Source organism: Mesoplodon mirus (genome assembly GCF_964341445.2).
Source record: "Mesoplodon mirus genome assembly, chromosome: 6".
Classification (NCBI taxonomy): domain Eukaryota; kingdom Metazoa; phylum Chordata; class Mammalia; order Artiodactyla; family Ziphiidae; genus Mesoplodon; species Mesoplodon mirus.
The window spans coordinates 9,243,418-9,269,516 of NC_138982.1; the positions used below are offsets into that span (position 1 = coordinate 9,243,418).

Genomic DNA, 26,099 nt, shown 5'->3' on the forward strand with positions numbered 1-26,099 from the left:
ACCTATTGAGGGAAGCTGCTCTTAATTGTGATTGTGAGTTTTTTGTTTTTTTTTTAGAAGATGATGGGGGTAGGAGTTTATTAATTAATTTATTTATTTTTGCTGCGTTGGGTCTTCGTTTCTGTGCGAGGGCTTTCTCTAGTTGTGGCAAGTGGGGGCCACTCTTCATCGTGGTGCGCGGGCCTCTCACTGTCACGGCCTCTCTTGTTGCGGAGCACAGGCTCCAGACGCGCAGGCTCAGTAATTGTGGCTCACGGGCCTAGTTGCTCCGCGGCATGTGGGATCCTCCCAGACCAGGGCTCGAACCCCGTGTCCCCTGCATTAGCAGGCAGATTCTCAACCACTGCGCCATCAGGGAAGCCCGTGATTGTGAGTTTTTAAGAGTGTACTTAATTCGGCCTTAATAAATGCCTATGTACCATTTCTAGTCAGGTCATATTTGTTTGACTTCCTTTGGGGCTTTACTGTATGAAAAAGAAGAGAGAGAAGAAGTCTATGTTCCTTTATGTTCAAGTCTTTAGGAGTAAACATTTAATAAAAATGATTTTTATGTGAAGTAGGACTTTAGGGATTTAAATGAAAAGTATGAATGTATTCACTTTACAGTGACAAAGTCAGCCTGCAGCATTGCCAGAACATGACTAGGCACGGCCAAGCCCACAATTCCCCCTTCATCTCAGCTGATGATTTCATTTTCTAATCCTAGACTGTAAACAGACAATGAAGATCTGGTGCAATGAGCATCTTGAGTGCGAAACAGGTTCCTATGGTAACAGAAGCAGCGTCTCTTTCTTAGGCTTGGTAGGGGAGGGAAGGCCTGTAAGTCTTCCTGGAGGAAGGGATATCTTCAATAAGAGTATAAAAAGAAATTGATTAGCCTTCAATTAGCAGTCAGGACTAATTGGGGGGGAGAAGCCCAGAAGTGAAAAAAGCTGGGCTCGAAAATAAATTCAGCAGGACTAGAGATTGTAAAGCATCATTCCATTTCAAGTGTAGCACTTGTTACTTTCTGACCATTCCTGTTTGCTTATTTGTTTACTGTCTGTTCTTCTACGCCCAACCCCTCACACAGAACAGGAGCCCTACCTGGCCTGCTGATTCCTCAGCCTGGCACATACGACTGTGAGTCTTTCCATGTGTCAGATCCAGCTTCCCTCACCACCACGCCAACCTCCCCTCCCTCTCCCCCCAACACCATCCAACAGACAAAATTCTACTTCCTCAGAGTTGGCTCAAATACTTCCTTCTCTGTGAAACCTCCCCCCATCTCTTTGCCCAACCCCTACCTTTAGAATTAATTCTTTCAGGGTTCCCACAGCTAATGACCCTTCCTTGCAGCATAAATTGAATTCTACACCGTTAGTTAGTTTGCTGTTCCCTTCTCTCCCCTATTCCTCATTAAATCTTTTTTGTTTTGTTCCTCATTAAATCTTAAATCATACGAAGATAATGTGTTGTAGGCATCTCTGTAAGCCTCTCAACATTTCGTGCAGGCTTTTACACACAAAACGGGCTCAAAAATATTTTGAATAAATGAATTCAGGAGAAGGTCATGAACCCTTCTTCCTCCCTTCCCCCAGTGCTCAGAGCAATCTTTTTTTTTTTTTTTTTTTTTTTTTTTTGCGGTACCAGGGCCCCCCACCGCTGTGGCCTCTCCCGCCGCGGAGCACAGGCTCCGGATGCGCAGGCCCAGCGGCCACGGCCCACGGGCCCAGCCGCTCCGCAGCACGTGGGATCCTCCCGGACCGGGGCATGAACCCGCGTCCCCCGCATCAGCAGGCGGACCCCCAGCCACTGCGCCACCAGGGAAGCCCAGAGCAATCTTTTAAAACTTAAAATCTGATCATATCACAGCCCTACTTAACTGTGTTGAGGGCCACTCTTCATCCTTGGAATAGAATTCTAACTCCCTAAGCACACTGGTTACCTCAGGGCCCTGTGTGAGCTTGCTCCCATCCACTTCTCCAGCCACGTCGATTCCCAAAACCTGGTCTAATAAAACGGGACTGCTTAATGTGACTGCACCACAGGGCTGTCCTGATTCACGCCACCAGGCTTTTATTTCAACGACTCCCTCTTCCTGGAATGCCCTTTCCATTTTCCTTGCCTGGCTTGGCTCAGGAATGACCTCAAGCAAGCTTTCCTTCTTTGACTATAGATCCTATTAAGAATTTAAAAAACCAAAAACCCAAAAGCTAAGTACAGAAAGGTTTATGATGCTCCCCCCATTTATGTAATTAAAAATGAAAAAACCGTAGAATGTAATTCTTAAATGACACACAACTTACATGGATGCTAGATTTAGAATACCATCTGTTTATGATTTTTCTTTCATTCACCCTCTCTCTGCATGTACCCGTTTTGACCCAGAGTCTATCCGATAACCCCACTGCCGGAATCTCAGGTTGGGTCAAAAGCTTCCCTCCTCCGCTTCCGGACACCACTCTATTTTAAATTAACTTGAACAGACTGCAAGTTTGCCTTTCCCACTAGGGTGTGAGCGACAGAGGTGGCGCGAACACCATCTCTGTCCACGGAGCGCCGGACCCCGGTCGGCTCCAGATTTATTTTCTGAGTTGAAGTAAAGGCTCCTCCCAGCTGACGACGCATTTCTTCTTTAAGAAGACTTTCCCTCCTCGCCCAGCAAGTGCAACTGGCTCGCACCTACCAAGGGTCGGTGCTGGAAAAAGAGTGAACTATTGACCGGCCCTGAAAGCCAGGACAAGAAGATTCTCTAAATTCTCGGGCCCAATAACGCAACACGCCACAGAAACGCCCCCAAATATTCAGCGGAATGGGCGGGCCCGGGAAATGACCAACCCCGAAGTCACGTGGCGAAGCTCCTCTTGAATTTCGCCAACTCGGCAGTCGACTATTCGGCCTTGCACGCGCCTCAGGCGGGCTCCGCTGAGATCCAGTCTTTCGGCGCTCGACTCGCCCGCGCTGCTGCCGCTGCCGAAGGAGGGGCAAAGCTCAAGATGGCGGACAAAACGCCAGGCGGCTCTCAGAAGGCCAGTTCAAAGGTAATTTCTTAGAGGACTTAGTAAGTCAGTGAGTGTATCACTGTCGTCTGGGGACTACAGACGCTTCTGGCCAGAGGGAGGAGATTGGGGTGGGGGTCCGCGTTCTGGTCGCGACGGTAGGCCGGGCGCAGACGCACCGTGGTGCGCAGGTTGAGAGGCCTGGTATCTCCCCTTAGTCCCAGCCTGGATTCGGCTCGAGACTGGCGGGCCCAGGGCGGGTGGCCTGAGTAGTTCGGCTCCCGCTTAGCACTGGAGTGAAATCAGTGATTTAGACTGAGGTCTGAAGTCGGGAAAACGCGCCCCTGTATTTCAGCTTATTGAGCTCTGAGGCCGCGGGACAGAGCCTGGGAGAGGCGGGAATCGCTTCCCGGTGCTTAAGTGTCTGCCTCTGTTTCCTCGGCTCTTTGGGTTTGGATCTCGCACGCTTCCGGCCTCGCTCTATTTCCTTCACGTCCTCCAGGGAATAAATCTCTAGGGCCGCAAATTGTGAGGGGAGGGCCAATAGTGGAAGGAAGCGGGGTTGGAAGTGCAGTTCTCCTTTGCGGTGATGCCTCGCCAAGGTTAATGCTACGCTCTACACGTGGTCTTAGCTCACATAAGAGGAAGTGTAGAATGAGCCCTTCATTGGAGGGCTCGTTTTCGAGGACTCGGGGTCTTCCGCTTCTTCTGAAAGGAAAACTTTCATAGACTTGGAAGCCACCTAAGATTAGTAAATTGCTTTTGAGTTTACAGGGAACCGTGTGCACGTATTGTGAAACCACTGAGCTGTAGAAGTCGTTTAGCGTTAGTTAGGTTGTGATTAGCATCAGGTCCTAAGTTGCCATCCTGGACGGGTCAGTCACTTAATCGTTTTTTTGCTTTGAGTTTTTCATCTCCAACACGATATTAAAAGTAATAGTGCCCGAAGTACTTGTTAAGCTTTTTGATGCTGATGCAAAAAGTGTAATACTTAAAGGTTCTAAGGACTTACTTCTTAAAGAGTGTGTATTATAGTAAGTAGGTTATGAGGAAGTTACGTTTACGGTAGACGGGGCTAGTCTTGTGTGTACAGTTTGTTCTGGGAAACGTAGGCTATTATACACCTGCTTTCTCAGTTTCTGTTCAGTCATAGTCTTTATGCCATTTGGTGAATGATGTTTATAATTAGTTCGTAATTAGTAATGGATTTACCAGAAATCTTTTAGTTATGTAGAAACTGTGGTAGAGGGCCAGTCTTGGCTGCTGTACAACCTGCGTTTACTCCTTGTTTGTTTCTCCCCTCCCCAGTACATTTCTCCTTGGTGAGGAGGGGCATAGTTGGGTACCTGACTGCCCACTTCCTCAGCGGACTCTGACAAAAACAGCCCTGCTTACTATTAGGGAACTGTTACTAAAGCTAGTGAGTGCATCCATAAAATTCACGCACAAGCCTCACTAGTTTTGTTTCTACTCAACGTAATATTTTAAGTATCTTCTGTTTGAGGCTTTGGGTACATTGAAAACATATTAATGTATATATATGTTCAGGCCTCCTTCTCTAGTAGTACTTCTCACGGTTGTGACTGTGTGGCTGTTCCCTGTAAGTAAATTGTTGGATCTTCCAGTAATCTTTTTAGTTTATATTGCTTTAGATTATCATCAGTTGATGCTGTTAAGAGATTTCCTACCGATGTCTGTAAAATATCTCAGGAGGGTGCATGATGTAGTGGAGAGATTATGCATTTTGATAACAAACAAAAGGTATTTGGATTCAAATCCTGACTTGGCAATAAATTATATTTGCGATATCAAGGCAAATTGCTTAAACTTTTCAGCCTCAATTTCCTTGTTTGTAATATGGACATAATCCCTTTTCTACAGGGTTGATGTAAGGATTAAATGAGTGAATATCAAGTACATAAAAAAACTTAGTTCCTTTCCTCTCTCCCCTTTGTTCTTAGAGGAGGTAAAAAGTACTTACTTTTCAAAATGTCAGGCTAAGTTCTAATCCTGAGATTCAGAATGTGTTAGCCGTTATCATAATGACTGCTCAGATTACTGCTTTCTATTTCTAACACAAGTCCAGAATTTATTGGAGAGAGTATAAGATCGTTTTGGTTAATATGACAGTGTTTGGAATTTCTAGCCTTTGATCTCTGTTTTGATTTCTTCCTCTGGGGAGTGCAGATGAGTGACATATTCTACCATACAGATGGAGTAAAAAATCCTTTAGTTTCATGTTCATTCTTACTCTTTGGTAGTTAAATTCCCATTGCTATGGGTAGGGATGCTTGTTAATCGTATTTCTAGACCCTGAGGAAAATGTTAATTTTAAAATGTACAAGAGGATGTAATGTACAGCATGGTGACTATAGTTAATAATACTGTATTGCATATTTGAAAGCTAAGAAGAGAGTAGATCTTAAAAGTTCTCATCACAAGAAGAAAAAACTCTGTAACTATGTTTGGTGACGGCCATTAACTAGACTTATTGTGATGATCTTTCTGCAGTGTATACAAATACTGAATCATTATGTTGAATACCCAAAACTAATACAGTGTTGTATGTCATTTATACCTCAGTAAAAAAAATGGAGCTAATTGAGGTAATTTAAGGTATTGAGGTAATTTAACAAATAAAATGTATAATAGGGTTTTTTGCTATTGACAATGGCAAAATTATTTGATGTGTCTTAATTACAAAATAAAGAGATTAAATTAGATAACCTCTACAGTTTCTTTTAGCTTTAAAAATCACATTTTAAGTTTGTATAGTCAAATGGTTTAACCTTTATGTGTAGTTGTCCCTGATGAAGAGACCCTTGATTTTCTGTGTAATTTTGCTGTACTTTTTATTTTAAAGCCTGACACATATAGAAATTCAGTAAATGTTTTGGGAATTAGCTAAAAATTTCCTGTGCATTTATTCTTGTATCGCCAGACTAAAATGATGCTTTGCGGGAGAGGGGTACCATGTTGTAGCTTTGCTTTTGGGAGGAGAGGCAAAGAGCCTGTCATTGTTTGCTTAGGAAAATGTTAAATTTAGCATATAAAATTAGAATTTAATTTATAAAATTAATTTATTTTGATTGTAAGAGTTGTTTGCTCAGCACGATGAGGATATGAAGAGAATGTGGTCTTCTCGTTCCCTCTGCAGCCCCTGTACTGGTAGTAGAACTAATACAGTGGAATTGTGTGCCCTGTTATTTCACTCTGTGACAGTGCTTATTTTTTGCCAGTGTCCAAAATTGGGTTAGAGAGGTAAATGGCTAAGTAGGAAATACTGCTGGCTTCCTTGGACACCCAGTGCTAAATTGGTGTGGGAACTATTTTAATTGCTGATTAACAAAAGTATTTCAGTTGTACGAAACATGCATGGATATAATGAGGATCCATTCAAGGCTTATCATCCTTAGGTATATATTACTGCTTGTGTACATTTTTTTGGTGGTACCTGAAGCTATGAAAGAATTAAATATGATCAAAAACTCCAAACAAAACACAAACCTTGAAAAATTAGGCTCTGTTCTCCAGTTTTAGTTTAAACTGAATCTTTATTATGATATGGTTGTAAGATAAGATAACCGTCTTATCTTAAAATATAAGGTGGTTAGTTTTTTGGGTGAAAGGCTGTGTTTTGGGGTGGAGAGAGGAATTAGGAACTTTCGTTTTCTTGATTGGTGTCTTTTAGAAATTCGAGTATTTGTAGCACTGGTGCTCGAATATGACTATTAATATGGTTTTTAAAATTTTCTATCTTATTGGATTGAATTATTTGTTTTCGGGAAGTCTAGTTTTTTTTTTTTTTTTTTTTTTTTGCGGTACGCGGGCCTCTCACTGTTGTGGCCTCTCCCGTTGCGGAGCACAGGCTCCGGACGCGCAGGCTCAGTGGCCATGGCTCACGGGCCCAGCCGCTCCGCGGCATGTGGGATCTTCCCGGACCGGGGCACGAACCTGTGTCCCCTGCATCGGCAGGCGGACTCCCAACCACTGCGCCACCAGGGAAGCCCTGAAAGTCTAGTTTTTATTCTCTTCTAGTTTTTATTCCTGAAGCTTTTTTTTTTTCCTGCAAAGTATGATAAATTGACAAAAAGATACTCATTTGCCAGTAAGACAAATGAGAGGAGGGCTCATTTGGTATGCAAGTTGAAGACTCCTGCCTCTCTATCCCTTTTTACAAAGAACATCATTTTTGAAAAACAAAAACAAGGAAAGAAAAAGGAGCCCCAAACTTCCTACAGGATATTAAACTCAAAAATATTAATATTACAAATAATTTGCCTCTTGTACTGTTAAGTAGCTTTAACAGTTTATTGCAGATTGGCCACATGCCAGATACTTTGCTGAAATAATTTTTTTTAAAAGCAAGATGCATTTGCCAATAGCACTTGAGGCTATTTGGTACTGTTAGATGTCTCTTCCTTGAGCAGTTAATTTTTTTTACCAGGCTTTCCTCATTTTAGATTACAGATCATTCAAAACGTACTTACAACTTTTCATGTATTGGTAGTGTTTTGGATGTAATTTTAAGGATAATTTCGGGTTTATTATTTAACTCAATAGATTTGATGAATTTTTTTAAGAGGTAGACTTCGGTTTGTCTTGGAAAGTGGTATTCAGCTAGGTAGCTGTTACTTGTTGGTGAGTGGACAGCTTAGTATGTTGATAGTGAGGAGTGCAATTTTGTTGTGTAGGTACTTGTTCCAACTGGGTACGTCAGCAAGTTTATTGAGGCTCTGTCACTTGCCAGATTTTGTTTGACTCTGAGGAAGAAAAAATTAAATAAGATGATAATCAGTTTTGGGGAACATGCTGTGTAGTGGAAAAAGAGTCAACACATGATAGTTCAAAGCGGAGCCATCAGAAGCGTCTAAAACTTTAGGGAAAGAAATGACATATGGTTGATTGGAGGGTGGGGTGGGGAGGCTTCAGGAATGGAGGAGTTTCAGTCTTTTGAACAATGAACAGAGTTTTGAAGGGTAGACGTAGAGGTATAAAAAAGAGATGGGTGAGGTAAAGAAAATAAATCACTGGCAAATGGATTGATACATGTTCTGGTTTAGCCAATGTATATAGGACATTTGCATAGGGATAAAAGTTTCTGAGACGGAAGGATAAGATTGAGCTAAATTGTGGCGGCTTTAAAACCTATGGAATAAAATTAGAAAGCCATGGAAGATTCAAGGCAGGAAAGTCCTTTAGGAAAGCTCTTCTGGAGACATAGTTTAGGAAGAATTTGGGAGTGAGGAGGATTAGTTTGAAGATTTTTGTAGTGCTGCTGATAAATATTAAAGATTGCTTCAAAAATCTCACCTCAGATACTCTTTGGGAAGCTTTTCTGACGTCGTCCCCACTCCCATTAAGATTTGCTTGCCCTCTGTGCTCTGGTGGTGTAGCCACACTGTTTTACTTGTCTCTCTTATTTATTAGCTCCTAAGAACATTTATATCTCTGATGTAAGGCACAGTACCAGTAAGTGGTTGCCCAGTAAATGGGTTGAATAAAGGGAAGATCTGAACCACAATAGTGTCTTTAGTAAAAAGGGTCCCTAGAGAAGAATTTCAGTAGAGGTGGGGTGAACAGAATTTGACTCAGTTGGTTATGGGGGATAGGGAAGTAGTCAAGGATGACCCTGGTAAAATGCTGCTGGCTAACACTCATTGAGCACTTCTGTGTACCAGACACTGTTCTTAGTGCTTCACCTGTCTCTGTCCTTCACAACAATCCTATAAGGCAGGTGCTACTCAGCATTACAGATGAAGGAACTAGGCCCAAGTTTACAAAGCTGGTAAGTGCTAAAAACAGGAAGTCTGATTCCAGAGTCTGTGCTCTTAACATTTTACTACTTGCATGTTACGACTGATTGAGAGTTACCATTCGGTGTCAGAAGTAAGAAGGTCAACAGGAGAAGCTAGTTTGGGAGGAAACTATATTTTATATATATAGGATGTGAGGAACTTGCAGATATGCAGGTGAAGATGTCCAGGAAGTTGTTTAAGAACAGATTGGAACCCAGGAGAGGCACCAAGGTTGAAGATAAGGAATTGGGAGTCATCTCAGCACAATAAAAGTGTTGATATGCTTCCTATGGGAGTGATTGTTAAACTTGTGGAAATGTTGATGCTTTAGAGGATGTGAGGAGGAAGGAGGCAGATGGGAATGGAGAGGGGACTAGGCAGAGTGGAGGTGTTGGAGGAATGTTGCTGTGGGTAGCTTGCTAATTTGAAAACTCAGGTGTGGCGGTTTTTCAATTGACGTAAAGTAGGAGCAGCTGGAAAAGTTTTATGGTATCGTTTAGTTGGCTTCACCTCTGTCTCCTCAGCAGCCATCAGAATGATCCTTTTTTTTCCCCCCTTGCTGTCCTTCCCCACATCTGTACTATATCTGCTTTCTCAAACTTGAGATAAGTTTTTCTTGTGTCTGCTTCTTTATTGCCTCAAATCTCCCTTATTTTGCCTTTTCATTTCTTGCTTTTGGGTCTTTTCATTTGGATGAGGAATTGTGCTGTGGACTTCAGAAGATCTTTAAGCATCACTAATTTACTGTTCTTCAGTAAAAACATAAAACCCAAACCCAAGACAAATAACATAGTGCAGTTCCAGATTAAGTAGAGGGAGAGACTCGGCTTCAGAAATAGCATTACATTTACCGCTTACCTGGACCATTAGCTTTAGAAGTTGGTTATTCCTTTAAAAATTTTATTCACTAGTATTTGCATCTCTTTAACTGTTCTCAAGCCTAAAATTTCATTCTGATGCTGTGTAGCGTATCAGTGGAAAATGTTTGGTTTGCAGTAAATATGACCATCTTAGGTTAATTGAAATCAGCTGATGGATCGTCCTAAGCCATGCTGTTATTTTTAAATCCTAGAAATGATGATATGGATGTGGTGGCATAGATTAAAGAAAGGGTAGCACTTTCTTAGCTGCTCTTTTGTGCTTATTCTTCTGGGTGAACTTCAGAATTATTTTTGGCAATCCCCCTTGTCCCCTTGCAGAGACTTCCCTTTAGGATTTTGAGCTGTGGAATGAAATTGCATTAAATGCATAAATAAATTTAGGTGTAGTTGACTTTGTCTTAATAATGAGTTTTCCCATCTAGGAATGTGATAAATCTTTTCAAAAGTTGACTTGAATAACAACTCTTCTGTGAAGTTTGTATTTTCTTCGCACAGGTGGTACATATTTCTTTAGTTGGTTTCTAGGTGTTTTATGTTTTTTCTCACTATTATGATTACCGTGTTATTTTTGTTACCTAGCAGGTTAACAGTGGTATATTAGAAGGCAATTGAATTTTTTTTTTCTCCTCAATTCACTCAGTCTCTTGATGGAACTGTTTTTTTCTTTTTTAAGAGGAGTTATTTATTCTCTTGTGTTTTTTAAGTGTCTGCAAATGGGTGCATTTCAAACTGATTCAAAGTAGGTTTCACAGGGTTAAATTTTTTTTTTTTTTTTTTTTTTTTGCGGTATGCGGGCCTCTCACTGTTGTGGCCTCTCCCATTGCGGAGCACAGGCTCCTGACGCGCAGGCTCAGCGGTCATGGCTCACAGGCCCAGCCGCTCCACGGCATGTGGGATCTTCCCGGACCGCGGCACGAACCCGTGTCCCCTGCATCGGCAGGCGGACTCTCAACCACTGTGCCACCAGGGAAGCCCCACAGGGTTAAATTTAAATATAAAAAAATTTCTTTCATGCTACCTTGCCTTTTAGGAAAGGTTAGCAGGGAGAAGAAAGTGAAATAGGAGGGACACAATAAAAGTTGGGGACAGAAAAAAGATGGGTAGAAAGAATGGAGATGGCTGATGGCTCAGTGCTTGGTTGTCTTGGGCTGATTTTGCCTAGGGTTCAGTATGGAGTTCAGAGGAATAAATTGATTCAGTATGAAAATCCGATCAGCTGTTCTTAGCCTTATGTTTCAACAAGATAAGTAAAGCAGTACTGTGTGGACCCATAGGAATCTTATTGGCTTTTTTCTATATCATACAAATCTTCAATTTTTTCTTAAAAATGAATATATTGTCTTGTGCATTACATTTGAAATCTAGAACTGGGAGCTAGGATCGATGAGGTACTTGTGATCTCAAGATTCTTGATTTCACTTTTAATACTTAAATATATATATAAAATAAGTAAAATCTCACTACCCAATACCTTGAAAAATAAAAACAACTCAGTACCAGAGTTAAATTCTGGGCCTCCAATTAAAACTTAAGAAAGATACCACATATTATTTATTTAGTTAATAGTGTTATAGCTTGGCTTCTTCATCCTTTGCTGCATAGTGAAAAATCAAATAAATTATTATATGCCATATGTAATCTGAAATGTAGATCAATTAAAACAAAATCAGGTGAAGCTTTAACACTTGACCTTATTGGAAAGTGCCATTATTTGAAGACTGAACTTGACTGACACATTTATTTTGGATCACAATTTTTGTTTGTAAGTCAGAGATTGCCTTTGTTAGGTTTTATTAGCTGAGAAGAAATTGCTACAAGTTGGGAAAGATTGTGTAACACGAGAAATACTTGTTTTGTTAGCATAATACATTTTCTGATTATTTAAATGTTGGTTTTTATTTTTAATGCTTGCAGACCAGATCATCAGATGTTCATTCATCTGGATCTTCAGATGCCCACGTGAGTATAAAAGGCAATCGTTGTCTTTTTTCCTTAAAATGTAATTTCTTTTTGTATATATCCCTACTTGATGTGTCCCTTAATGATTTTACTTGATAAATAAATATGATTGCGTTGTATGTGCATATTTTCTTTAACCTTTTTTGCTAGATGTTCTGTGTTCTTTTTTTGTGTTCTGTTATTCACATAAGTTGGCCCCTCAAACCATGTTAGAAACCAAGTGTGTATATTTCCTTTTTTTTTTTTTTTACTGTGCTTGTAAAATTTTGTACATACATAGGTGTGTGTGCTTATACTTTTTTTTAAACAAGTTTTGTGTTATACACATTTCTTTTCACAGTGCACAGTACACCTATTGCAAATCCCTGCAAGTCGACAGATACAGCTCTAATCTAGTCTTTCTAATCTAGTCTTTCTAATGGCATCTTAATTTTCCACGGGGGAGGTGCAATTATTTATCAAGCTATTTCTCTGTTGATGGGCATAGACGTTTTGTTTCAAGCTTTTTGACGTTTTGAATAATACTGCGATAAACTTTCCTTTACACGTGTTACTATAGCAGTGCTAAGAGTGTGGTCTTCAGACCCCTGGGGTTGCTGAGAATTTTTCAGGGTGGCTGAGCTATTCTGTAATAACACTAAGACAGCATTTGCCATCACTGTGTTGACATGTGTTCTGATGGTGCAAAAGCAATTGATGGGTAAACTGTTGGCACCTTAGCATGAATCAAGGCAGTGTCACCAAAATGTGCTAGTAGTCATTGTGTTCTTCCCTTCCAGACACAGTAAAAATATGCTAGTTTCACTTAAGGATGTTCTTGATGAAGCAGTAAAAATTACTGATATTAAATCTTGTCCTTGTGTATGGGTGTTTTTAACGTTCTGAGTGATGAAACGGGAGGCACATATAAGGCACTTCTGCTTGCCAAAGTGGGGTGTTTGTCTTGAGGAAGAGTGTAATACTTGTGGGGTTGTTTAAGTTGTGAAATAAAACTGGCTCCTCCTTTCATGGAATACCATTTTTACTTGAAGGTACAACTGACAGACAAACTGTGGTTAGTCAGACTTGGGTGTTTGGCAGATATTTTCTTGAAAATGAAGGAAACTAACCTGTTCTTTTAAGGAAAACAACTATTTGTTAGTGATATAAAATTTGATCTTTCAAGTGCAAGTTAGAATTATTGAAAACTTTCTGTACTTAAGAACTTTTCTGATGAAATCAGTGGTATTAAGGGATGGGATTAAGGGATAATTAGTGAAATATTTTGATAGTGTAAAATGAAGTTTGTCAATATTTGAACATTTGGGTTGATTCTAGTTTCAGTACTACATATATGATGTTTAAAAACTCATTTTCCTTTTCTCGAAGATGGATGCATCTGGACCCTCAGATAGTGATATGCCAAGTCGGACACGACCCAAGAGCCCAAGAAAGCATAATTATAGGAATGAAAGTACCCGTGAAAACGTTTGTGACTCTCCTCATCAGAATCTCTCAAGAGTAAGTATTGATAAAGATAAGAAAGGATAGATAATGATTTTGATCTGCCCTTGATTGAATTTGGTAGTTGAATATCTTGGTTTTGTACTTGTTGTTTCATCTTGTACTATTTGAAAATAGCACTCATTATTCTATTTGGGTTAACAATAAATTCAAACTCATCTAAGGAAATGTTTTTTAGCTCATATGTAAGATATGTTTCGTTTAAAATTTTTAATTTTATTTTAAAAAACCAAGGAGTGTTTTGAATGTAAAATGGTTAATAGATTTATTGTTATCCCCTTATGCCAAACCTTTACTGAACCAAGTGCCAGAGGCCAGTCACTGGAAATACACAGATGATTAAAACACACTTCTTGTTCTCAGCTTATACATAGTCCCAGCCTGGGAAGCTAACAGGAGCAGGTGCTGTTCACTCTGGTCAGTGCAATTCCCAGGGTGCTGCAAGCACCCAGAGAAGGAGCATCTTCATTTCCTGTATCTGCAAAGTACTCTCGTGTTCTTTTAGTCTTTTTTTAATTTCAAATAATGTTTTCTTGTCATGGTTAAATTTGGAAAATATAATAAAGAGGACAGTCATTACCAGCCAGTATTGATACTGATAACACTTTATTTTTCTTGTTTAATATTTTTAAACATAAACATATTTTTACTTTGCTGAGGTCCATTTTATAGGAACACATTTTAAAAGATTCTTCAGGTCGAATTTTTTTTAATTTTAGGAAAAACTCTGTAAACAAACTTTTTAATGGATGATTATATTTTTTGAGTAAGTGTTCCATAATTTCCTTAACCATTTCTCTCTTAGGTGTCTAAGTTTAGCTCTTAGGATATAGATAAAATTGAGGACAAAAATTTTGCTTTGTAAAAGTATGTTTCTCATTGAATTTGTATGTAATTTTACCATTTGTTTAAACTTCAGCAGTTGAAACCAAAGGTGCTGAATGATCGCAAAACATTTTCCTTTCTATTTTCGGAAAAAATTTACTTTGAATGTGTTTGTGAAACCCAGTATTGACTTTTGAGTTATGAACTGCTTTATTTTTTTTAAAGAGATTTTAATGTAACCTGGAAGTAGTTTGCAGCAATATTACTTTTCTATTTTGTATCTTGCCAAGGGCAAGCCTGTTTAATAACCAAGGGGTTGATAGTTTAATGTCATAATTGGTTAACTTCTCATTTTGGTAGGTGAGAGAGAAACCTTCAGATTTCAACTGCAGATTAATATTTTATGCTGTATTTTTGAATTTTATTTATTGTTTTATACAGCAGGTTCTTATTAGTTATCCATTTTATACATATTAGTGTATATATGTCAATCCCAATGTCCCAATTCATCACACCACCACCACCCCTCACCGCTTTCCCCCTTGGTGTCCATACGTTTGTTCTGTACATCTGGGTCTCAATTTCTACCCTGCAAGCCAGTTCATCTGTACCATTTTTCTAGGTTCCACATATATGCGTTAATATATGATATTTGTTTTTCTCTTTCTGACTTACTTCACTCTGTATGACAGTCTCTAGATCCATCCACATCTCTACGAATGACCCAGTTTTGTTCCTTTTTATGGCTGAGTAATATCCCATTGTATGTATGTACCACGTCTTCTTTATCCAGTCGTCTGTCCATGGGCACTTAAGTTGCTTCCATAACCTGGCTATTGTAAATAGTGCTGCAGTGAACATTGGGGTGCATGTGTGTTTTTGAATTATGGTTTTCTCTGGGTATATGCCCAGTAGTGGGATTGCTGGGTCATATGGTAATTCTGTTTTTAGTTTTTTAAGGAACCTCCATACTGTTCTCCATAGTGGCTATATCAATTTACATTCCCACCAACAGTTCAGGAGGGTTCCCTTTTCTCCACACCCTCTCTAGCATTTGTTGTTTGTAGATTTTCTGATGATGCCCATTCTAACTGGTGTGAGGTGTTACCTCATTGTAGTTTTGATTTGCATTTCTCTAGTAATTGGTAATGTTGAGCAGCTTTTCATGTGCTTCTGGCCATCTGTATGTCTTCTTTGGAGAAATGTCTATTTAGGTCTTCTGCCCATTTTTTGATTGGGTGGTTTGTTTTTTTTAATATTGAGCTGCATGAGCTGTTTATATATTTTGGAGATTAATCCTTTGTCCATTGATTTGTTTGCAAATATTTTCTCCCATTCTGAGGGTTGTCTCTTCGTCTTGTTTGTAGTTTCCTTTGCTTTGCAAAAGCTTTTAAGGTTCATTAGGTCCCATTTGTTTACTTTTGTTTTTATTTCCATTACTCTAGGACGTGGATCAAAAAAGATCTTGCTGTGATTTATGTCAAAGAGTATTCTTCCTATGTTTTCCTCTAAGAGCTTTATAATGTCTGGTCTTATATTTAGGTCTCTAATCCATTTTGAGTTTATTTTTGTGCATGGTGTTAGGGAGTATTCTAATTTCATTCTTTAACATGTAGCTGTCCAGTTTTCCCAGCACCACTTATTAAAGAGACTGTCTTTTCTCCATTGTATATCCTTGCCTCCTTTGTCATAGATTAGTTGACCACAGGTGCTTGGGTTTATCTCTGGGTTTTCTATCCTGTTCCATTGATCTGTATTTGTTTTTGTGCCAGTACCATACTGTCTTGACTACTGTAGCTTTGTAGTATAGTCTGAAGTCAGCGAGTCTGATTCCTCCAGCTTCATTTTTTCCCCCTCAAGACTGCTTTGGCTATTCAGGGCCTTTTGTGTCTCCATACAAATTTTAAGATTTTTTGTTCTAGTTCTGTGAAAAATGCCATTGGTAATTTGATAGGGATTGCGTTGAAGCTATAGATTGCTTTGGGTAGTATAGTCATTTTCACAATATAGATTCTTCCAATCCAGGAACATGGTATACCTCTCCATCTGTTTGTATCATTTTTAATTTCTTTCATCAGTGTCTTATAGTTTTCTGCATACAGGTCTTTTGTCTCCCTAGGTACGTTTATTCCTAGGTATTTTATTCTTTTCCTTGCAATGGTAAATGGGAGTTCCTCCTTAATTTCTCTTTCAGATTTTTCATCATTAGTGTATAGGAATGTAAGAGATTTCTGTGCATTAATTTTGTATCCTGCAACTTTACCAAATTCATTGATTAGCTCTAGTAGTTTTCTGGTGACATCTTTAGGATTCTCTATGTATAGTATCATGTCAGCTGCAAACGGTGACAGTTTTACTTCTTCTTTTCCAATTTGTATTCCTTTTATTTCATTTTCTTCTCTGATTGCTGTGGCTGGGACTTCTAAAACTATGTTGAATAATAGTGTCGAGAGTGGACATCCTTGTCTTGTTCCTTATCTTAGAGGAAATGCTTTCAGTTTTTCACCATTGAGAATGATGTTTGCTGTGGGTTTGTCGTATATGGCCTTTATTATGTTCAGGTAGGTTCCCTCTATGCCCACTCTCTGGAGAGTTTTTATCATAAATGGGTGTTGAATTTTGTCAGAAGCTTTTTCTGCATCTATTGAGATGATCATATGGTTTTTCTTCTTCAGTTTGTTAACATGGTGCATCACATTGATTGATTTGCGTATATTGAAGAATCCTTGCATCTCTGGGATAAATCCCACTTTATGAAGGTGTATGATCCTTTTAATGTGTTGTTGGATTCTGTTTGCTAATATTTTGTTGAAGATTTTTGCATCTGTGTTCTTCAGTGATATTGGTCTGTAGTTTTCTTTTTTTGTAGTATATTTGTTTGGTTTTGGTATCAGGGTGATGGGGGCCTCCTAGAATGAGTTTGGGAGTGTTCCTTCCTCTGCAGTTTTTGGAAGAGTTTGAGGAAGATGGGTGTTAGCGCTTCTCTAAATGTTGGATAGAATTCACCTGTGGAACCATCTGGCCCTGGACTGTTGTTTGTTGGAAGATTTTTAATCACAGTTTCAATTTCATTACTTGTGATTGGTCTGTTCATATTTTCTATTTCTTCCTGGTTCAGTCTTGGAGGGTTATACCTTTCTAAGAATTTGTCCATTTCTTCCAGGTTGTCCATTTTATTGGCATGGAGTTGCTTGTAGTAGTCTCTTAGGATGTGTTGTATTTCTGTGGTGTCTGTTGTAACTTCTCCTTTTTCATTTCTAATTTTATGGATTTGAGTCCTCTCCCTCTTTTTCTTGATGAGTCTGGCTAATGGTTTATCAATTTTGTTTATCTTCACAAAGAACCAGCTTTAAGTTTTATTGATCTTTTCTATTGTTTTCTTTGTTTGTATTTCATTTATTTCTTCTCTGATCTTTATGATTTCTTTCCTTCTGCTAACTTTGGGTTTTGTTTTTCTTCTTTTTCTACTTCCTTTAGGTGTAAGGTGAGGTTGTTTATTTGACGTTTTTCTTGTTTCTTGAGGTAGGCTTGAATTGCTATAAACTCCCCTCTTAGAACGGCTTTTGCTGCATCCCATAGGTTTTGGATCGAGGTTTTCATTGTCATTTGTCTCTAGGTATTTTTTAATTTCCTCTTTGATTTCTTTAGTGATCTCTTGGTTATTTAGTAACATATTGTTTAGCCTCTATGTGTTTGTATTTTTTACAGTTTTTATCCTGTAATTGATATCTAGTCTGATAGTGTGGTGGTCAGAAAAGATACTTGATAAGATTTCAGTATTCTTAAATTTACCAAGGCTTGATTTGTGACCCACGATATGATCAATCCTGGAGAATGTTCCATGAGCAGTTGAGAAGAAAGCGTATTCTGTTGTTTTTAGATGGAATGTCTTATAAATATCAATTAAATCTATCTGGTCTTTTGTGTCATTTAAAGCGTGTGTTTCGTTATTTTCTTTTTGGATGATCTGTCCATTAGTGTAAGTGAGGTGTTAATGTCTCCCACTATTATTGTGTTACTGTCGATTTCCTCCTTCATAGCTGTTAACAGTTGCCTTATGTATTGAGGTGCTCCTGTGTTGGGTGCATATATATTTACAATTGTTATCTCTTCTTTGATCCCTTGATCCTTATGTAGTGTCCTTCCTTGTCTCTTGTAACATTCTTTATTTTAAAGTCTATTTGATCTGATATGAGTATTGCTACTCCAGCTTTTTCTTGATTTCCATTTGCATGGAATATCTTTTTCCATCCCCTCACTTTCAGTCTGTATGTGTCCCTAGGTCCGAAGTGGGTCTCTTGTAGACAGCATATATATATGGGTCTTGTTTTTGTATCCATTCAGCAAGCCTGTGTCTTTTGGTTGGAGCATTTAATCCATTCACATTTAAGGTAATTATCGATATGTATGTTCATATGACCATTTTCTTAATTGTTTTGGGTTTGTTTTTGTAGGTCCTTTTCTTCTCTTGTGTTTCCCACTTAGAGAAGTTCCTTTAGCATTTATTGTAGAGGTGGTTTGGTGGTGCTGAATTCTCTTAGCTTTTGCTTGTCTGTAAAGCTTTTGATTTCTCCATCGAATCTGAATGAGATCCTTCCCAGGTAGAGTAATCTTGGTTGTAGGTTCTTCCCTTTCATCACTTTAAATATGTCCTGCCACTCCCTTCTCGCTTGTAGAGTTTCTGCTGAGGAATCAGCTGTTAACCTTATAGGAGTTCCCTTGTATGTTGTCATTTTTCCCTTGTTGCTTTCTATAATCTTTCTTTGTCTTTAATTTTTGCCAATTTGATTACTATGTGTCTCGGCATGTTGCTCCTTGGGTTTATCCTTCCTGGGACTCTCTGATCTTCTTGGACTTATGTGGCTGTTTCCTTTCCCATGTTAGGAAAGTTTTCACCTGTAATCTCTTCAGATATTTTCTGGGGTCCTTTCTCTCTCTCTTCTCCTTCTGGGACCTCTATAATAGAATGTTGTTGCATTTAATGTTGTCCCAGAGCTCTCTTAGGCTGTCTTCATTTCTGTTCATTCTTTTTTCTTTATTCTGTTCCGCAGCCGTGAATTCCACCATTCTGTCTTCCAGGTCACTTATCCATTCTTCTGCCTCAGTTATTCTGCTATTGATTCCTTCTACTGTATTTTTCATTTCAGTTATTGTATTGTTCATCTCTGTTTGTTTGTTCTTTAACTCTTCTAGGTCTTTGTTAAACATTTCTTGCATCTTCTCGATCTTTGCCTCCATTCTTTTTCTGAGGTCCTGGATCATCTTCACTATCATTCTTCTGAATTCTTTTTCGGGAAGGTTGCCTATCTCCACTTCATTTAGTTGTTTTTCTGGGGTTTTATCTTGTTCCCTCATCTAGTACATAGCTCTCTGCCTTTCATCTTGTCTATCTTTCTGTGAATGTGGTTTTTGTTCTATAGGCTGCAGGATTGTAGTTGTTCTTGCTTCTGCTCTCTGCCCTCTGGTGGATGAGGCTATCTAAGAGGCTTGTGTAAGTTTCCTGTCGGGAGGGACTGATGGTGGGTAGAGCTCAGTAAAACTTTAATCCCCTTGTGTGTTGATGGGTGGGGCTGAATTCCCTCCCTGTTGGCTTTTTGGCCTGAGGCGACCCAACACTGGAGCCTACCTGGGCTCTTTGGTGGGGCCAATGTCGGACCCTGGGAAGGCTCACACCAAAGAGTTCTTCCCAGAACTTCTGCTGCCAGTGTCCTTGTCCTCACATGAGCCACAGCCGCCCCCCGCTTCTGCAGGAGACGCTCCAACACCAGCAGGTAGGTCTGGTTCAGTCTCTCTTGGGGTCACTGCTCTTTCCCCTTGGCCCCGATGCACACACTACTTTGTGCCCTCTAAGGGTGGAGTCTCTCTTTCCCCCAGTCCTGTCGAAGTCCTGCAATCAAATCCTGCTAGCCTTCAAAGTCTGATTCTCTAGGAATTCCTCCCTCCGTTGCCAGACCCCCAGGTTGGGAAGCCTGACGTGGGGCTCAGAACTTTCATGCCAGTGGGTGGACTTCTGTGGTATAAGTGTTCTCCAGTTTGTGAGTCACCCACCCAGCAGTTACGGGATTTGATTTTACTGTGATTGCGCCCCTCCTACCCTCTCATTGTGGCTTCTCCTTTGTCTTTGGATGTGGGATATGTTTTATGATGAGTTCCAGTGTCTTCCTGTTGATGACTGCTCAGCAGTTAGTCGTGATTCCTGTGCTCTCGCAAGAGGGAGTGAGAGCACGTCCTTCTACTCCGCCATCTTGAACCATTCTAGTCTGTATTTAATAAACATTTCCTCTCTTTTAAAAGTTTATGACTCAAAATTATCATTCAAATAAATAACTGAACAATTAAAAGTCTACAATTTGTTCAAACCATATTTACAAGGAAATTGCTTCTAAGTTACATAAATGAAGAATTCATTAAAATACTATTTTCTCATATTCACAATTAATTGATGACTGTTTACTTGTGTGAAACCTAGAACACAGTATGTGATATTTTCCCAGCAATGAAAATGAAATTATTTTGTTCATAAACATGAGTTTTGTTGATGAAGAATTAGGTAATTTACTGAATTACAAAAGGAAGTGATGCGATTTTTGTACCTGAATTGGGGGCTCTAGATGGTAATGATTCCTGCTACTGAACCATGGAAGTAGATGCCTCTTTCTCCCTATTTGAACGTCTGTTTTCTATCACTGCTTCTTTGGCCCAGAAACATCTATACTTTCCTTCCTCAAGTGCTTTTATTCTTGTCGCCAAGTAGGTTGAATGAGTTCTAAGCCTTTATGTCTCTCTTTGTGTTTTATTTTTACTTTATGTATTTAAAAGTGGCTTTTGTAAGTTATTAACCTTGAGGTTAATAACAAGTTAAATCGATAATGTGTATGTAAAGGTATGCTTTTTATTTCTTTTCACAGCCTCTTCTAGAAAACAAACTTAAAGCATTCAGTATTGGAAAAATGAGTACAGCTAAGCGAACTTTAAGTAAGAAGGAGCAAGAAGAATTAAAGAAGAAGGTAATGCTTAAAATGTATTTTTAGTTATCTTTATAAGTGTGTCTAAGGAGGCGTTAAGTGTATGGACAGTAGAGAGATGTTTTTCAAAGATTCTTGACGTCCAGTGTCTTCTCAGCTCCCACCCCAAGTTAAGTCTTATTATAACACAAGATCTATTCGGAGAAGTCCAGCTTTATCCCTGTCCCCTCCAACATTTCCTCTCTTCTGTGTAAGAGTTTTGATTGTTTTCTGGTCTATTCTTTTTGTATAAGCAAGTTTGTATAAATGTATGTTGTGCCTGCTCTTTCTTAGATGAACAATAGCTTGCTATATTCAGTACACTTTTCTCCCCCTTGTTTCTTTCACTTAACATTATATCTCAGAGATTACTGGAAGTATATTGAAATATTGCTTGTTCTTTTTTTATAGCTCTATAGCTATGCCATAGTTTATTCACTAAAATCCTACATTCACTACAATGCCTATTGAGGGCATTTGTGTTTTGGTCTTTTGCCGTTTCCAGTAGTGCACTTAGGGATAGTGCTAGGCATATGGGTTTATTCCTAGTGTATCTTTAGGGTATATTCCTATAAGTGAGATTACTGGGTTGAATGGTAAATGCATAGCTGTAATTCTGCTAGATAGTGTTAAATTGGTCTCTCATATATATGGGCAGGTCCATTTTGCATCCCTGTAAGCAGTGTTTTTTGAGAGGTTGGTTCCCCGTAGCCTTGCCAGTATTTTTGAAGGACTTTTGCCAATCTGCTAAGTGAAAAAATGGTATCTCAGTGTAGTTTTAAATTTGCATTTCTTTTATAAGTAAGGTTGAACAACTTTTCTTGTGTTTGATTTTGTGAACTGTCTGCTCATATCTAAACCAGTATTCCTCTAAGTTAGTAGGATATCTCTGTTTTTAGAAACTCCTGTATTAAGTATATTGTAACACTTGTCTATGACATAAGGTACAGTGTTCTTACTCAGTTTGTTGATTGCCTTTTTATTTTGCTTCTGGTGTTTTTTTTCCATGCAGAAACTATTTTTTGTTGTATGGTCAGATTTATTATCAGTCTTACGATTCCTGGTTTTTCAGTTTACATTTTTTTACTCCAAGCTTTTAAAGGAATTTCTTCTTGTTTTTCCCAATACTTAAATTTTAAAAAAATTAAATCTGATTCATTTGCAATTTCTCCTGGTATGTGGTATGAAGAATTGGTTCATTTTTATCTTTTTTTTTCAAATAACTATCAAATTATCCCACCATCATTCATTGAAAAGTCCGTCTATTCTCCACTGATTTGAGAGGCCCCTTTTATTGAATACTAAATTTCCATGTGCTATTGGATTTATTTCTGTATTTTCTGTTCTGTTCTGTTGGCCTTCCTATTCATACATGTTTTGGGGACATTTAGAATAGTTATAATTGTCAAGGTTCTTTTGAGGTTTTTTTCTTTAATGCCAACTGTCTGGAGATATTGGTTCTTCAGACTTCTAATACTCATGTCTTCAGTGGTTTGTGAAAGAAATGTTTATATTCAGAGTTAAATTGTTGTGCCTTAGAAATGTCATAAACATTAATTGAATAATATATTTTGTGTAGTCAGTTGTCATACAGTTGGACCCTTGCATTGTCTCTAAACAGATTTACTTAGTGGGTCCTTTTCTTTTTTTTTTTTTTTTTTTTCTTTTTGCGGTATGCGGGCCTCTCACTGTTGTGGCCTCTCCCGTTGCGGAGCACAGGCTCCGGACGCGCAGGCCCAGCGGCCACGGCTCACGGGCCCAGCCGCTCCGCGGCATATGGGATTCTCCCAGACCGGGGCACGAACCCGCACCCCCTGCATCGGCAGGCGGACTCTCAACCACTGCGCCACCAGGGAGGCCCCTAGTGGGTCCTTTTCTTGTTCCACAAATTACCTGTAGAGGAGCAAAGCCCCTCTTAATTCCAGTGTTAATTAGTATCTTAAATATCTACTAAGCATTAGATATTACCGCCTGTTAAGGTTGCTTAATAACCTGCTTTCCCCATTGGAGGGAGAGGTTTTATTTACATTATTCTTGGATGAGTTTCACCATATGTACAGTAATTTTTGTATCAAGTGATGTTAATATTTTCGTGTGTATTTAGGAGGATGAAAAGGCAGCTGCTGAAATTTATGAGGAATTTCTTGCTGCCTTTGAAGGAGGTGATGGTAATAAAGTGAAAACGTTTGTGCGCGGAGGTGTTGTTAATGCAGCTAAAGGTTAGTGTGAATATTACAGTCCTTGAGCAAACCCAAAAAGTCTTGGTTGAATTGCTTTTGAGTTTCATGTTTCCTTTCTATCAGCACCCTCTAGTGGTGATAATGATTAGTAAAATTAATGGCCAAATGTGGATTAATGACAGATTGGAGCCAGATAAGTTTAAAAAATGTTTTTAGTACCTTTCAGGTTTCAAGATAGCAGAGAACTTTGCAAACATTTTCAAGTATTTTATAGTTTTACTATATATTCCTAGGAGTGGAGTTGCTACTCATATGGTAACTGTTGTTTAACCTTTTGAGAAACTGCTGTACTGTTTTCCAAAGTAGCTGTACCATTTTACAGGTTTTATAGTTTTACTATAAAATGATTAAATTAGTATTTTTGAGAGTAAGGCAGTAATATTTGAATAATATTTGAATTGAATTTCATATTTTGTCACTAGTGATATATCTTAATACTAAAAACATTTTACTAAGTTGTGTTTATTTTTAATAAAAATAGTAAGTAAACAAAATCCACATAATGTGAAATTAGTTTTGAAACTTAGTATTTTAAATTTCAGAAGAACATGAAACAGATGAAAAAAGAGGTAAAATCTATAAGCCATCTTCAAGATTTGCAGATCAAAAAAATCCTCCAAATCAGTCATCCAATGAAAGACCACCATCTCTTCTTGTGATAGAAACCAAAAAACCTGTAAGTCATACTTAAAAATTGACCATTTATGTTCAGAGATGACATTGCCAATAATATTTTCTGCACTTCCACTGTAAGCAGGACTTTGGTTTCTCGTTTCTAATTATTTTGGTAGTAGATGTTGAGTTTTGATGTTTAACCTTCCTAGATGAGAGATAATAAATTAGGACACATAGATGATACTCTTTTTATGTTTGTTGAGCAGTGAACATTTGCTGTTACTCATAGCATACTGCAAGTTGAAAGTTAACTATAGTATAGGCATAAATGTAAAATAATGGGATTGTCTTTTTAAGCAATGCTGAACTTGGGTATTTAAATATCAGCATGTGTAGTATCAATTACTTTGGAAGACGGTGTACTCCAACAATGTGTCTGTTGCCTGGAACATTTTTGGAATTTATTTGGATTTACTATCAGAACTAGTGACACTTTCCTTTAAATATTCTCAGTGTTAGAAAGTCTTTATGTTTTGAGAGTGGGATTTTTTCATGGGGGATGGTAGGTAGATGTGGGTCTTGTCATTTGGAGCCAGATTTGAGGAAATGTGATTATGCTGAATAGTGAGACTGATTTTTCTTGTGTGACTTTTAAAATAGCTCTGAAAGCAATTTAAAAAACAGCTTTATTAAGTGTTTTTTTAACGTATGTTGACAGTTGTGCAACAGTCACTAATCTCTAATTTTGAAGCATTTTTATCATCCCAGAAGGAAACCTTATACTTAATTTCAGTCATCCCTAACCTCTGGCAACCACTAATCTACTTTCTATCTCTTTGGATTTGCCTGTTCTGGACATTTCATGCAGATGGAATCATACAGCATATGGCCTTTTGTGTCTGGCTTTTTAGCATAATGTTTCAAAGTTCATCTACATTTTGGTATATATATCAGTACTTTATTCCTTTTTATGGTTGAATAACATTCCATTTTGCAGATATAGCTCATATTGCTGATCCGTTTATTACTTGATGGACATTTGGGTTGTTTCTACTTTTTGGCTATTATGAGCAATACTTCTGAAAACATTCATGTATAGGCTTCTGTGTGGACATATATTTTTAATTCTTTTATATTCCTAGGAGTGGAATTGCTGGTCATATGGTCACTAATTGTTTAACCTTTTGAGAAACTGCCATACTGTTTTCCAAAGTAGCTGTACCACTTTACAGTCCCATCAGCAGTGTATATATGAGTGTTCCAGTTTTTCTACATCTTCATCACCACTTGCTAAAATTATTTCAGTCAACTGAGTGGGTGTGAAGTTGTATCTAATTGTGGTTTTGATTTGCACTTGCCTAGTAATGTTGAGCATCATTTTATTTATCATCCACTTGGGAGTCTTCTGTAGAGAAATGTCTTTTCAGATCCTTGGTGCATTTTTTAATTGAGTTATTTGTCTTTTTATTGTTGAGTTGTAAGAGTATTTTACAGCTTCTAGAGTCAAGTCTCTTATCAACTATGTTGTTTTCTCCCAGTTTGTGGGTTGGCTTTGCCCTTTTTTGTTAGTGTCCTTTGAATAACAAAAGCTTTTAATTTTAGTGAAGTTTAGTTTATCAATTTTTTGTTGTTGTTGCTTTTTCTTTTGTTTCTCATGGTGTCATATCTAAGAAACTGTTGCCGAATTCAGGCTCATGATGGTTCACTCCTATGTTTTTAGGTCTTATATTTAGGTCTGTGAACCATTTGAGTTAATTTTTGTATATGGTATGAGGTAGAGGTCCAACTTCATTCTTTTTTATGGGTGGATATTCAATTGCCGTACTTCCATTTGTTGAAAAGACTATTCTCCCCCATTGAATTATTTTGGCACTTTCAAAAGAGGGATTCCAAAAGCATTTTTGGAAGCCGTTTTTTTTTTTTTTTTTGGCGGTACGCGGGCCTCTCACTGTTGTGGCCTCTCCCGTTGCGGAGCACAGGCTCCGGACGCGCAGGCTCAGTGGCCATGGCTCACGGGCCCAGCCGCTCCGCGGCATGTGGGGTCTTCCCGGACCGGAGCGTGAACCCGTGTCCCCTGCATCGGCAGGTGGACTCTCAACCACTGCGCCACCAGGGAAGCCCTGGAAGCAGTTTTAAGAGAGGAATTCCAGCGGTGTTACTGTTGGTTTCAGTAATTCATTTCCTTCTAAGGTGATTGTTTTGAAGGGTGCGTATTTTTGGTAGTTGTTCACGGCAGTTATTTACATGGCAGTTCAGTTACTTTATGTTTATTGATTTTCCCTCCAGTACCCTT

At 38.6% G+C, this 26,099-nt stretch overlaps 1 protein-coding gene across 3 annotated transcripts in view; it reads left to right on the plus strand.

Moving 5' to 3' along the window:
* The first annotated feature begins 2,914 nt into the window (after window positions 1–2,914).
* The window catches only part of U2SURP (U2 snRNP associated SURP domain containing), a 52,132-nt gene continuing 28,947 nt past the window's right edge, over window positions 2,915–26,099 (plus strand). For 2 of the 3 annotated variants that reach the window (XM_082624705.1, XM_082624704.1), the window contains exons 1-6: window positions 2,922–3,023; window positions 11,575–11,619; window positions 12,988–13,119; window positions 20,856–20,954; window positions 23,056–23,170; window positions 23,734–23,867. In XM_082624705.1, coding sequence (XP_082480831.1) covers window positions 2,979–3,023; window positions 11,575–11,619; window positions 12,988–13,119; window positions 20,856–20,954; window positions 23,056–23,170; window positions 23,734–23,867 — 570 coding nt within the window. In that variant the 5' untranslated portion in view covers window positions 2,922–2,978. Of the gene's footprint in view, window positions 3,024–11,574; window positions 11,620–12,987; window positions 13,120–20,855; window positions 20,955–23,055; window positions 23,171–23,733; window positions 23,868–26,099 lie in introns of all 3 variants that reach the window. The other variant, XM_082624706.1, reaches the window with a different exon arrangement.